This window comes from Oncorhynchus mykiss, chromosome 12 (genome assembly GCF_013265735.2).
Source record: "Oncorhynchus mykiss isolate Arlee chromosome 12, USDA_OmykA_1.1, whole genome shotgun sequence".
Taxonomy (NCBI): Eukaryota; Metazoa; Chordata; class Actinopteri; order Salmoniformes; family Salmonidae; genus Oncorhynchus; species Oncorhynchus mykiss.
Window position 1 is genome coordinate 34,497,737 of NC_048576.1, and position 13,576 is coordinate 34,511,312.

General features: G+C 47.0%; 1 protein-coding gene across 3 annotated transcripts in view; it reads left to right on the plus strand.

Annotated features, from left to right (window-relative positions):
• The window catches only part of LOC110537489 (cytospin-B), a 131,350-nt gene that overhangs the window by 83,349 nt on the left and 34,425 nt on the right, over positions 1 to 13,576 (plus strand). For all 3 annotated transcript variants that reach the window (XM_036937439.1, XM_036937440.1, XM_036937441.1), the window contains one exon: positions 1,716 to 1,818. In XM_036937439.1, the coding sequence (XP_036793334.1) occupies positions 1,716 to 1,818 (103 nt within the window). The remainder of the gene's footprint in view (positions 1 to 1,715; positions 1,819 to 13,576) is intronic.

Below are 13,576 nucleotides of genomic sequence, written 5' to 3' on the forward strand. Positions count from 1 at the left end.
CTTTTGCAGACTCCATCAGGTTTTCTTCCAGAATGGTCCTGTATTTGGCTCCATCCATCTTCCCATCAATTTTAACCATCTTCCCTGTCCCTGCTGAAGAAAAGCAGGCCCAAACCATGATGCTGCCACCACCATGTTTGACAGTGGGGATGGTGTGTTCAGCTGTGTTGCTTTTACTCCAAACATAACGTTTTGCATTGTTGCCAAAAAGTTCAATTTTGGTTTAATCTGACCAGAGCACCTTCTTCCACATGTTTGGTGTGTCTCCCAGGTGGCTTGTGGCAAACTTTAAACAACACTTTTTATGGATATCTTTAAGAAATGGCTTTCTTCTTGCCACTCTTCCATAAAGGCCAGATTTGTGCAATATACGACTGATTGTTGTCCTATGGACAGAGTCTCCCACCTCAGCTGTAGATCTCTGCAGTTCATCCAGAGTGATCATGGGCCTCTTGGCTGCATCTCTGATCAGTCTTCTCCTTGTATGAGCTGAAAGTTTAGAGGGACGGCCAGGTCTTGGTAGATTTGCAGTGGTCTGATACTCCTTCCATTTCAATATTATCGCTTGCACAGTGCTCCTTGTGATGTTTAAAGCTTGGGAAATCTTTCTGTATCCAAATCCGGCTTTAAACTTCTTCACAACAGTATCTCGGACCTGCCTGGTGTGTTCCTTGTTCTTCATGATGCTCTCTGCGCTTTTAACGGACCTCTGAGACTATCACAGTGCAGGTGCATTTATACGGAGACTTGATTACACACAGGTGGATTGTATTTATCATCATTAGTCATTTAGGTCAACATTGGATCATTCAGAAATCCTCACTGAACTTCTGGAGAGAGTTTGCTGCACTGAAAGTAAAGGGGCTGAATAATTTTGCACGCCCAATTTTCCAGTTTTTGATTTGTTAAAAAAGTTTGAAATATCCAATAAATGTCGTTCCACTTCATGATTGTGTCCCACTTGTTGTTGATTCTTCACAAAAAAATACAGTTTTATATCTTTATGTTTGAAGCCCGAAATGTGGCAAAAGGTCGCAAAGTTCAAGGGGGCCGAATACTTTCGCAAGGCACTGTAGTTTTTCATTGTTTATCTAGAGCTAATGACAAACATGCATAATTAATGTGATATCGAGGGTGACCCAATGTCATACTATTAAACTATCAACACACACAACACACAAACACTAGATTGTCTAGATCTCTACATTGTCACGGACACAAACAACAGTATGTGAACATTTTTGTTGCTCCGCAAATGTGTTTATATTTGCTATTGTTTTCACAACTGTATGTCACCAGTGAATTCATACACTGGCTTTTAAAAAGCAACATTTGATATGACAATTCACGATTCCCCAAGCTCTAGTATGTCGTAACATGATGAAATAAACGAAATGTTTTAGTGTTCAAACTGGACCATGTAGCTCAGTGCGACCAAGGACTCTTTATGTTCCCATGGCCAAAGAGACAACTAGCTTTCATTATGACAGCCCAGGAGATCACATCAGCGACTGTGTGTGTGTGCGTGCGTGCGTGCGTGCTAATGCCTGCGTGCGTATGCCTGTGTGCGTATGCCTGCGTGTGTATGCCTGCGTGTATATGCCTGTGTGAGTGCATGCATGCATATTTACTGTATGTGAGGTTGATGGAGACCCAACACACAGGTCAGATGCCATAACTTTTGTTTCCCTCTCTGTCATTGGCTGCGGTGTCAGTGTGGAAAGAAAGGACCCCTTGGCTGCACTAGCGCGGGAGTATGGGGGATCTAAGAGGAACGCTCTACTGAAGTGGTGCCAGAAGAAAACAGAAGGCTATCCGGTAAGGGCCCTGGGTCAGAGACCTGTCTCAATACATAACCCTATGAAATTCCTCTTTCTTTCTCTCTCCCCATCTCTCTGACCCTCTCACTCTCTCTCCTCTCTCTCCCCATCTCTCTGACCCTCTCACTCTCTCTCCTCTCTCTCCCCATCTCTCTGACCCTCTCACTCTCTCTCCTCTCTCTCCCCATCTCTCTGACCCTCTCACTCTCTCTCCTCTCTCTCTCCCCATCTCTCTGACCCTCTCACTCTCTCTCCTCTCTCTCTCCCCATCTCTCTGACCCTCTCACTGTCTCTCTCTCTCTCTCCCCATCTCTCTGACCCTCTCACTCTCTCTCCTCTCTCTCCCCATCTCTCTGACCCTCTCACTCTCTCTCTCTCTCTCTCCCCATCTCTCTGACCCTCTCACTCTCTCTCCTCTCTCTCTCCCCATCTCTCTGACCCTCTCACTCGCTCTCTCTCTCTCCCCATCTCTCTGACCCTCTCACTCTCTCTCTCCTCTCTCTCTCCCCATCTCTCTGACCCTCTCACTCTCTCTCCTCTCTCTCTCCCCATCTCTCTGACCCTCTCACTCTCTCTCTTTCTCTCTCCCCATCTCTCTGACCCTCTCACTCTCTCTCTTTCTCTCTCCCCATCTCTCTGACCCTCTCACTCTCTCTCCTCTCTCTCTCTCTCCTTTCTCCCTCTTTTTCTCTGTTGCTATCTCTCTCTCTCTCTCTCCCCATCTCTCTGACCCTCTCACTCTCTCTCTTTCTCTCTCCCCATCTCTCTGACCCTCTCACTCTCTCTCTTTCTCTCTCCCCATCTCTCTGACCCTCTCACTCTCTCTCCTCTCTCTCTCTCTCCTTTCTCCCTCTTTTTCTCTGTTGCTATCTCTCTCTCTCTCCCCATCTCTCTGACCCTCTCACTCTCTCTCCTCTCTCTCTCTCCTTTCTCCCTCTTTTTCTCTGTTGCTATCTCTCTCTCTCTCTCTCCCCATCTCTCTGACCCTCTCACTCTCTCTCCTCTCTCTCTCTCCTTTCTCCCTCTTTTTCTCTGTTGCTATCTCTCTCTCTCTCTCTCGCTAGATATCAGGTATATGTCATGCAGGCCATACTGTGCAGTGAATGTTCCTAAAAATCCAAGGTTTGGTGGGGAACACTTTAGCATAGGAAAACCCATCTTAAGATACTATGTCCTTATTAGTCGCACATTGAGACAGATTATGAAGAATCTCTTTCTTGTTTAACTTGCTCTTTATTAAATACAAATAAATTATTACATTTATTTAATATGTCTTTATTATGACTAACAATGAGGTTATTAAAGATTGGCCAATAACACATGACTTATAATGTTAGAGTAAAAACACAAGTAATAAAGGCCTAATATACAGTATAACTAATAAGACCAAATAAAGGCCTAATATATAGCTAATAAGACCAAATAAAGGCCTTATAGCTAGTAATATACACACTTACAAACAACAAATTTGTGACTTATTTATATGTGCACGTATTAATAAAGTGTTACCCAAGGCTTTATACTATAAACTGTGCTTCTCATTGGAACATTTTGGCTTAAAGAGCGTATTGAGGTTTTAGGCTGTTTTTATGTAATAGTCTGCTGTGTTTACACACAGACAAACCCTCACCTCACCTGTCCTCACTGTGTGGATATAAGATGATATCATTAATGTCAGCAAATCATCCTCAATGCAAAGGGATCCAGTACAAAGAATACAGTGGAACATGTGGGTGTGTGTGAGGGGGGGCGTATCTGAGCAGACACATAAGTGAGTGTGCATGAGTGAGTGCATTTGTGTCTGTATGCATGTTATTATGTGTGTGTGTCTTGCCCTGACCTTAGTTATCTTTGTTTTCTTTATTATTTTGGTTAGGTCAGGGTGTGACAAGGGGTGGTTTGTTGTGTTTTTGTCCTGTCTAGGGTTTTTGTATGTCTATGGTTGCCTAGATTGGTTCTCAATTAGAGGCAGCTGTTTATCGTTGTCGCTGATTGGGAACCATATTTAGGCAGCCATATTCCTTGGGTAATTTGTGGGTGATTGTCTATGTTTAGTTGCCTGTGTCAGCACTATTATTATAGCTTCAACTTCATTTTGTTGTTTTTGTAAGTTTAAGTTTCTTCGTTTCATTAAAGAATATGTATTCTCATCACGCTGCGCCTTGGTCTCATCACTATAACGAACGTGACAGAATCACCCACCAAATAAGGACCAAGCAGCGTGAATGGGAGGAACAGCGCTTGGTGGAAAAATGGACCCGGGAGAAGAATGAGTGGGTAACAACCTGGGAGGAGATAGAGAGGTGGTCGATCGATCCAGAGAGAGTGCCAGTGCCCGCCTGGGATTCTATGGAACAGTGCGAGGAGGGATACAGGAGAATGTAGGAACGGCGACGATATAAGGGTACACGGCTAGCAAGGAAGCCCGGGAGGCAGCACCAAGAACATTTTTGGGGGGTGGCACACGAGGAGATTGGCTGAGTCAGGTAGGAGATCTGAGCCAACTCCTCGTGCTTACCGTGGGGAGCGTGTTACTGGTCAGGCACCGTGTTATGCGGTGGAACGCACAGTGTCTCCAGTGCGCATTTCTAGCCCGGTGCGCTCTATTCCAGCTCCTCGCATTGGTCGGGCTAGAATGGGCATCCAGCCAGGAAGGAGGGTGCCGGCTCAGCGCTCCTGGTCTCCAGTGTACCTCCTTGGACCAGGATATCCTGCGCCGGCTCTGCGTGCTGTGTGTCTGCACAGCCCTGTGCGTCCTGTACCAGCGCCCTGCTGGCACAGGACGTAAAGGGCTGCGTCCAAGTATAAACATCCAGCCAGGACGGGTTGTGTCAGCTCTACACTCCAGACCTCCAGTACGCCTCCACAGCCCAGTACGTCCTGTGCCTGCTCCCCGCACTCTCCCTGAGGTGCGTGTCCCCAGCCCAGTACCACCAGTGCCAACACCACGCACCAGGCTTCCTGTGCGGCTCCAGAGCCCTGTACGCCCTGTTCCTCCTCCCCGCACTCACCCTGAGGTGCGTGTCCCCAGCCCGGTACCACCAGTGCCGGCACTACGCACCAGGCCTATAGTGCGCCTCGGCATTCCAGTACTCCCTGTTCCTGCTCCTCGCACTCGCCATGAGGTGCGTGTCCCCAGCCCGGTACCACCAGTGCCGGCACCACGCACCAGGCCTACAGTGCACCTCACCAGTCCAGAGCGTCCGGCGACAGTACCCAGTCCAGAGCGTCCGGTGACAGTACCCAGTCCAGAGCGTCCGGTGACAGTACCCAGTCCAGAGCGTCCGGCGACAGTACCCAGTCCAGAGCGTCCGGCGACAGTACCCAGTCCAGAGCGTCCGGCGACAGTACCCAGTCCAGAGCGTCCGGCGACAGTACCCAGTCCAGAGCATCCGGTGACAGTACCCAGTCCAGAGCGTCCGGTGACAGTACCCAGTCCAGAGTGTCAGGCGACAGTACCCAGTCCAGAGCTTCCGGTGACAGTACCCAGTCCAGAGCGTCAGGCGACAGTACCCAGTCCAGAGCGTCCGGTGACAGTACCCAGTCCAGAGCGTCCGGCGACAGTACCCAGTCCAGAGCGTCCGGTGACAGTACCCAGTCCAGAGCGTCCGGCGACAGTACCCAGCCCAGAGCGTCTGGCGACAGTACCCAGTCCAGAGCGTCCGGCGACAGTACCCAGTCCAGAGCGTCCGGTGACAGTACCCAGTTCAGAGCGTATGGCGACAGTACCCAGTCCAGAGCGTCTGGCGACAGTACCCAGTCCAGAGCGTCCGGCGACAGTACCCAGCCCAGAGCGTCTGGCGACAGTACCCAGTCCAGAGCGTCCGGTGACAGTACCCAGTCCAGAGCGTCCGGCGACAGTACCCAGTCCAGAGCGTCCAGTGACAGTACGCAGTCCAGAGCGTCCGGTGACAGTACCCAGTCCAGAGCGTCCGGCGACAGTACCCAGTCCAGAGCGTCCGGCGACAGTACCCAGTCCAGAGCGTCCGGAGACAGTACCCAGTCCAGAGCGTCCGGAGACAGTACCCAGTCCAGAGCTTCCGGCGACAGTACCCAGTCCAGAGCTTCCGGTGACAGTACCCAGTCCAGAGCGTCAGGCGACAGTACCCAGTCCAGAGCGTCCGGTGACAGTACCCAGTCCAGAGCGTCCGGCGACAGTACCCAGTCCAGAGCGTCCGGTGACAGTACCCAGTCCAGAGCGTCCGGCGACAGTACCCAGCCCAGAGCGTCTGGCGACAGTACCCAGTCCAGAGCGTCCAGCGACAGTACCCAGTCCAGAGCGTCCGGTGACAGTACCCAGTTCAGAGCGTATGGCGACAGTACCCAGTCCAGAGCGTCTGGCGACAGTACCCAGTCCAGAGCGTCTGGCGACAGTACCCAGTCCAGAGCGTCCGGTGACAGTACCCAGTCCAGAGCGTCCGGCGACAGTACCCAGTCCAGAGCGTCCGGTGACAGTACGCAGTCCAGAGCGTCCGGTGACAGTACCCAGTCCAGAGCGTCCGGCGACAGTACCCAGTCCAGAGCGTCCGGCGACAGTACCCAGTCCAGAGCGTCCGGAGACAGTACCCAGTCCAGAGCGTCCGGAGACAGTACCCAGTCCAGAGCGTCCGGCGACAGTACCCAGTCCAGAGCGTCCGGCGACAGTACACAGTCCGGCGCTGCCAGAGTCTCCCGCCTGTCCGGCGCTGCCGGGGGTACTGTCACGCCCTGACCTTGTCAGAGTGTGACAAGGGGTGGTTTGTTGTGTTTTTGTCCTGTCTAGGGTTTCTGTATGTTTATGGGCTTGTTTCTAGTCTAGGTGTTTTGTATGTCTATGGTTGCCTAGATTGGTTCTCAGAGGCAGCTGTTTATCGTTGTCTCTGATTGGGAACCATATTTAGGCAGCCATATTCCTTGGGTAATTCGTCGGTGATTGTCTGTTTAATTGCCTGTGTCAGCACTATTATTATAGCTTCACGTTCATTTTGTTGTTTTTGTAAGTTTGTTTAAGTTTCTTCGTTTCATTAAAGATGTATTCTCATCAAGAATACAAAGATGTGGTCTCATCGCTATAACGAACGTGACAGCGTGTTCCCTTTCTAGGCCCACATTCACCTGGTTTAGCCCTCCACTAATAGCCTGTTTTAAGGAGTCCATTAAACACAGTGGGATTACTGGGATTACTGATTGTACATCATGTGTGAGGGCCAGCTAATGCCACTAACACTGGTAAACAAAGGTTAAGAAAGGACGGTCGGGATCTGCCTGGTCTCTGCACTGTTCTCCCTCTTAACTAAATTCCATCGCAGTATGGAGTGTGCTAGCTAGCTTACAGTAGCACCAAGGCTGCGACTGAAATTGCACCCTATTCCCTATATATTGCACTACATAGGGAATAGGGTGCCATTTCGGGCTAAGCCCAACACCACTACTCTACTTAGCCTAACAATGGCCTTGTCCAAGGGTTTCAGATATTAAAACTTCTTAAGGATCGGTGTTCTGCTAGCGAGACAACTTCTGGTGAAATTGGTGGGCGCTCAATTCAAATAAATAATCATAAATATTATGGATTTTCAACATTTTGGTACATATAAGTGTCGTATATCGGCTGAATGCTTAAATTCTTGTTCATCTAACTGCACTGTCCAATTTTTAGTAGCTATTACAGCGAAAACATGCCAAGCGATTGTTTGAGGATGGCGCCCCACATCAAAATATTTCATACATTCACAATATGATGAAATATTCACTTTTTGAAAATCTTCCTCTGATTTGTCATCCAAAGGGTCCCAGCTTCAACATGTAGGGTTGTTTTGTTAGATAAAATCCTTCTTTATATCCCAAAAAGTCAGTTTAGTTGGCGCCATCGATTTGAGTAATCCACTCGTTCAACTTGCAGAGAAAGGAATCCAAAAATCTACCCCTAAACTTTGTTTCAACAAGTCAAAATACATTTCTATTTACTCCTCAGATACCCTAAAATGTAATCAAACTATAATATTTATTTCGGAAAGAAATGTGTTCGATAGGAAACCGATTTTAGCAGATGCGTAATGTCTTCCTGGCACGCACAAACACGAATTTCCAAGACTGTGTCCTTCTAAAACTGATATTTCTTTCAGACTGCTGACACATTGTGGAAGTCATAGGAATTACATCCAGGGAGCTAATTTTCATTATGACCTTTCTCTTGCATTTCTAAGAGGACGGTCTTTCTCCAAAAAATTCTGGTTGGTTTTCTCCTACCATATCGATTGCGTTATATTCTACATTATTTTAACATTTCTACAAACTTCAAAGTGTTTTCTTTCCAATGGTACCAATTATATACATATCTTAGCTTCAGGGCCTGAGCTACAGGCAGTTTAATTTTGGCACATCATTCAGACAGGAGGTGGAGAAAAAGGGGCCTAGGCCTAATTAATACAAGGTTAAAGGTGACTAAAAATAGACTAGCTTTAAAGGATTGAATGAGTTGTTAGATCAATAGAGTTCCTGTTTTTAGGCATGTTTGATGGTGAAATGAGTCATCCCTCCACCCTGTCCTCTGTTGCCATGGTACCTCGTTCACAATTCTGACTCACTGCTGATGTTCCTAAGACACTGTAAATCCATTGTGATGAAAACAGCCAACCTTGATAGTTACAGTAGATACGTTTATTTCTCTAGCACTCCAACTGAATGGACTCTACTGTACAATGGCTGTATTTGCAGCTATGCTCTCCTTTAACTGAGAGGTGGACATGGTCTCCATCTTGACTTCTTATCCGATCGTTTCTTTCATACACAAACTAAATGGTATATAGCTGTGGGGTATTCATTTTAGTCAACACTCTTATCCAGAGCAATTAGGGTTATGTGACTTGCTCAATGGCACATCGACAGCTTTTCACCTAGACGGCTCTGTCATTCGAACCTTTCCGTTACTGGCCCAACGGTCTTAACCACTAGGCTACCTCCCGTTTCAGTCATTGGCACCTACTGGTATTCTATGGTCTACTTTTACACTCAGTGGTTCTGCTGAGGAGAATAATCATTCTCTGGTTTATGGAATGCAATAAGAGGCTTTGGTTAATAGCTGGATGAGAATTTATTTCAGTTCATGGAATGAATAGGCTCTGAGGTGACTGTTACAGTATATGATGATGCGTAATTTCCATGTGAGCGTCCATGTGTTTGAATTCCTCCTCAGATTGTGGGTCCGGTGGTTTAACACACCAGATATTTTTAGGAGGAACGTGACCAAACTTGTGAACGGCTGTACAACACGTGTGAGATGCTCAATGACATTAACATTGAGTGTTGCATAAACTGCAGAAACATCCATGTGTTTTTGTGTCAGGACAACAGCCGTCCATGTCTAAATAATTAATTAATTATTGAATTCATTCATTAATCTGTATTTGATGCCATGGGCATCAGTTTCGAGCTCTAAAATGACATTCCATCTCATGGCACATCCCAGTAGTAGGAACAGACACAGGCCTTCTCTGACCACACGGCTGCCTGGGAAAGGAAAAGGTTGCTGCCAGAGCACAATATGGGCCATAAATTGAGCTTAATATCAGGCCGGCAAAGGTCAGAGCAGACAACCAACTATGTTCACTGTCATGGCCGACTTGCCCTGGTCCGACAGAGGCACACTAATGACCTGCTAATGTGTGGAGACAGACAGCCTGTCACAGTCAAACATCTCTTCTTAAGGCTGTTGGCTTGCCAGGCTGAGGCCATAATGTTGATAGTGTTACACAGAACGGGAGGTTGGGCAGTTGAGATCCATTTTCCCTTTTCTACGTAACCATCATTCTGGTTTGATAAAGGTTAGTGGGGGTTATACCTTTCAGTTTCAACAGATTTTAGTGTATTGTTCTGTGGGATACCTATTTTACTCCATTTAGTAAGGTGGGTCGTGAGATGATATGTCCCAACTAACAGGACTCTAAAAGCTCCAAATCATGTTTTCGAGTTGAAGAGGTCATGTAATGGGGACATAATTAACTGTCACTTTGAAGTATTTTACCAGCCCTGTAGGAATATTGACTCTGCGGTGTGTGTGGTGTGTGTGGTGTGCGGTGTGTGTGCGTGTGTCTGGTGTGCGTGCCGTGTGTGTTCTCTCTGTTGCACGGCTCAGCTGAAGTAGGTGTCAGGAAACTGGCCTCATATATTTTCTCATCTGTCTGCGTGGAGCCGGAATGGCCTCTCTCTCAGACAGCCCCTTCCCCTGGCTGGAGGTCAGTTGTTATTATACCACAGATGTATTGTTTCAAGGCCTGTGGTCAAACAAGACTCTAAATTAAATTAAGATGGAAAAACAGGCACTACTGTAATCAAGAGGGGGCTATATCCCATTTAAAGTGAAAACCACTAAAGACACAGTGTGTCCCAAATGGCACCCTTTTCCTTATAGTGCACTACTTTGGGCCAGAGCCCTAGTACACTATATAGGGAATAGAGTGCCATTTGGGACGCATATTTTGAAGCTATATTCCTATTGGGGATGCAAAGCCTTATTACAATACTTTTCCTGTGGTCAATAATAATTACTGGGATGGATTTAGATGGCTGTTAGCCTAGCTGTTAGAGCGTTGGGCCAGTAAATGAAAGGTCGCCGACAAGGTGAAAAATCTGTCGATGTACCCATGAGCAAGGCACTTATCCCTAATTTGCTCTAGGGGTGCCTTACTACTACGGCTGACCTTTTAAACACCTATCCGGTGTATGTGACAATAAAACATCTTGGGTTTTTTATATGCTAGGATTTTCATTTGATTTAGCTATTAGATTACGTTAATACTAGCATAATAAATCTAGGGTCATTATTGATCACGATGAAGGGCTAACTTGGCTATTATGTGTTTGATTTTGAACACCATCCTCCTATCACATCAAACTAAAAGAGGATGGCAGGTTTATTGCAGTTTTTAATGTTGAAAACAAGATACAGTGTGAAGCCACTGTGTACGTGCGGACATACCCGTACATCTCACCTGAGCCCTCTCTCCTTAAATGGAGCAGTGATGATGGCCATGGGCCTCTATGTCTGCGCCCACTCAGGCGGTGTGTGTGTCTGCGTGTGTGTGTGTGTGTGTGTCAACCTGCCAATACGGCTCGTGCCACTGGCCATACTCCTAACGACTAACAAGGTCAACGAGATACCATTAAACGTGGTAAACAACACACACAGTGACGTGAGTGCTGGAGGTGGCCGTGCTGTTGCCATGGTGAGGAAGAGATCAATACCCCCCGGGGAGAAGAGGTAAACACAACACCACGGTAATGTGACCAAGATTAGTAGATACACACACACACACACACACACACACACACACACACTGGGACCTGAAAGATGTTCTCCAGTGGTGTGTGTGTCAACATCTGGAGGAGAGGCGCGTGCTTGGTGGGACTGCTCTCAGAACACCTCAAATGTCAGCTTCTCAGAAGAGACAATCGATCAGCAAAGACCTTAATGATGCTCTGATTGACTGGGCCCTGTGGGAGCTAGCTAGCCTCTCTCAGAGTGGATGAGAGGAGAGAAAGAGCGCTCTCACAGGAAATCAACATTCACTGTTTGTAGATTTCACACACAAACACAGACACCTCCACACACACACACACACACTTCAAACAGAGATGACCATATGTACATGCCTTGACCAAAGGCCATGCAGAAGACATTATCATCATGACAAATGATCTGTTTGAATGATGATTACAGTATCTCAGTTGTACTGAAATCCACTGCCGGTCACAGACAGTTAATCACTTCAATCACAATCAATACAGAGTCTTTAATAACAAAAGGTTTTGTTCTGATCCCCACCTGCTCTGGTTTCCCACTGTATTTTTATCATGGTGGTCTTTGATGTTGTTATATTATAACCAAAACATAAGCCTTGTTTATTGTTCAGGATGGGAACAATGAGGAGAAGGTGAACAGACAGGCTTAGCTGGGAGTCTCAGTCTGGGCTGAACAGAACGTAGCCTCAGCTGGGACTAACTGAGGTGATTGGCCTTCCTCGGTCATCCGGCCCTCTCTGAGAAACAAACACAACCACCCCTGGCGGTAGAGCGGGGGCGAGCTAGGACCCCCAGCAGTGTGAGGAAGAGGGAAGGAGCTAATGAATAGGGGGGTGGGGGTATATCTAGACAGAATAATTGGGACTTTCGAACTGTGTCATGATACTGCTGGGGTGGGCCGTAGGGAGAGGCAGCAGACGCATTGGTTAAAATGCATCATGACTCTCCCTGCCTCAAGTACCATGTATATGGGAGATACATACTTACTCAACACAATTCAAACTGACACAAAGGCCTTGGTATCCCTATATCCTATTTGACTTCTGCCACTCCTCCTAACACCCGAGAGAGAGACAGACAGACAGACACAGACAGACAGACAGACAGACAGGCAGGCAGGCAGACAGACAGACAGACAGACAGACACAGACAAACAGACAGACAGACACAGACAGACAGACAGACAGACAGACAGACAGACAGACAGACAGACAGACAGACACAGACAGACAGACAGACAGACACAGACAGACAGACAGACAGACAGACAGAGAACACAGTCCATTATTATATATGGGCAGGCTGCTTAGCTGCCTCACACTCATATTACATTTACATTTTAGTCATTTAGCAGACACTCTTATCCAGAGCAACTTACAGTTAGTGCATTCACTAGGTGGGACTACCACATATCACAGTCAAAGTAAGTACATTTTTTCTCAATAAAGTAGCTTTCAGCAAAGTCAGCGCTAGAAATATATATTTGACTTTACCTGCCGCTCGTGTGTTTGTGTGTGTGTGTGTGTGTGTGTGTGTGTGTGTGTGTGTGTGTGTGTGTGTGTGTGTGTGTTTTCCTGTCCGGCCCTGGCTGCGCTTTTCTTTCAGGCTTTCATTGGTCAGGCTGTCATGATTAATTGCATGGCCTATTAAGGCAGCTTCCCTTTTCTTTGTTGACCCACTCCTTTACTCAAATAGGGACAGACAAAGAGAGACAGGGAGAGGGGCCCAGGGTTTAAAGGGATAGCTCGGGATTTTGCAAATTAAGCCCTTTATCTACTAACCTGGCTAAAACCTAACTTGAAGTCCTCCTGACTTGATTGTTTGTAAAGGCTATTTTCTTTCTCCCTCAAACCCATGTGGACAACCACACTCCCGACCGCCGCTCCCTTCCAATACATCTGTTGGATTTGAAAATACAACATGACGTCTCAACCCAACAGGAAATAAAATACAACCGTTTGAGAGAACCAATCTAAGCTCAGCCAGAAATAAGCACAACTCGGAGCAAATACTGCATTTACAACGGCTTCCTGTCCAGACCAGTGTGTCACAGCTGTCTTTCGCTTTGAGTCACATGAGTTGCGTCAGCATGCTATTTATCTACTTCCCCAGAGTCAGATGAACTCCCGGATACCATTGTTATGTCTTGCGTCCAGGATGAAGGAAGTTAGAGGTAGTTTCGCAAGCCAATGCTAACTAGCATTAGCGCTAACTTAACGCAAAGACCGTCTTTGCGCTAAGCTAGTTATCATTGGCTCGCGAATGCATATTGACTGTAAGGTTTTATTGTAACTCCAATGATGATGTGTTGGGCCAGTGTGGTAGATATGAGAAACAAAATTAAAAAGTGAGAGATGACTGTTGGTTTGTGCTGTAGTATGTAGAGAGCTTTATTTATAGTATTGGAACTTCTTTGTTGTCGTAGCTGATGGTGATATTGTATGGCTGACTGGCTGGCAGACTTGCTGGCTGGCTTACTG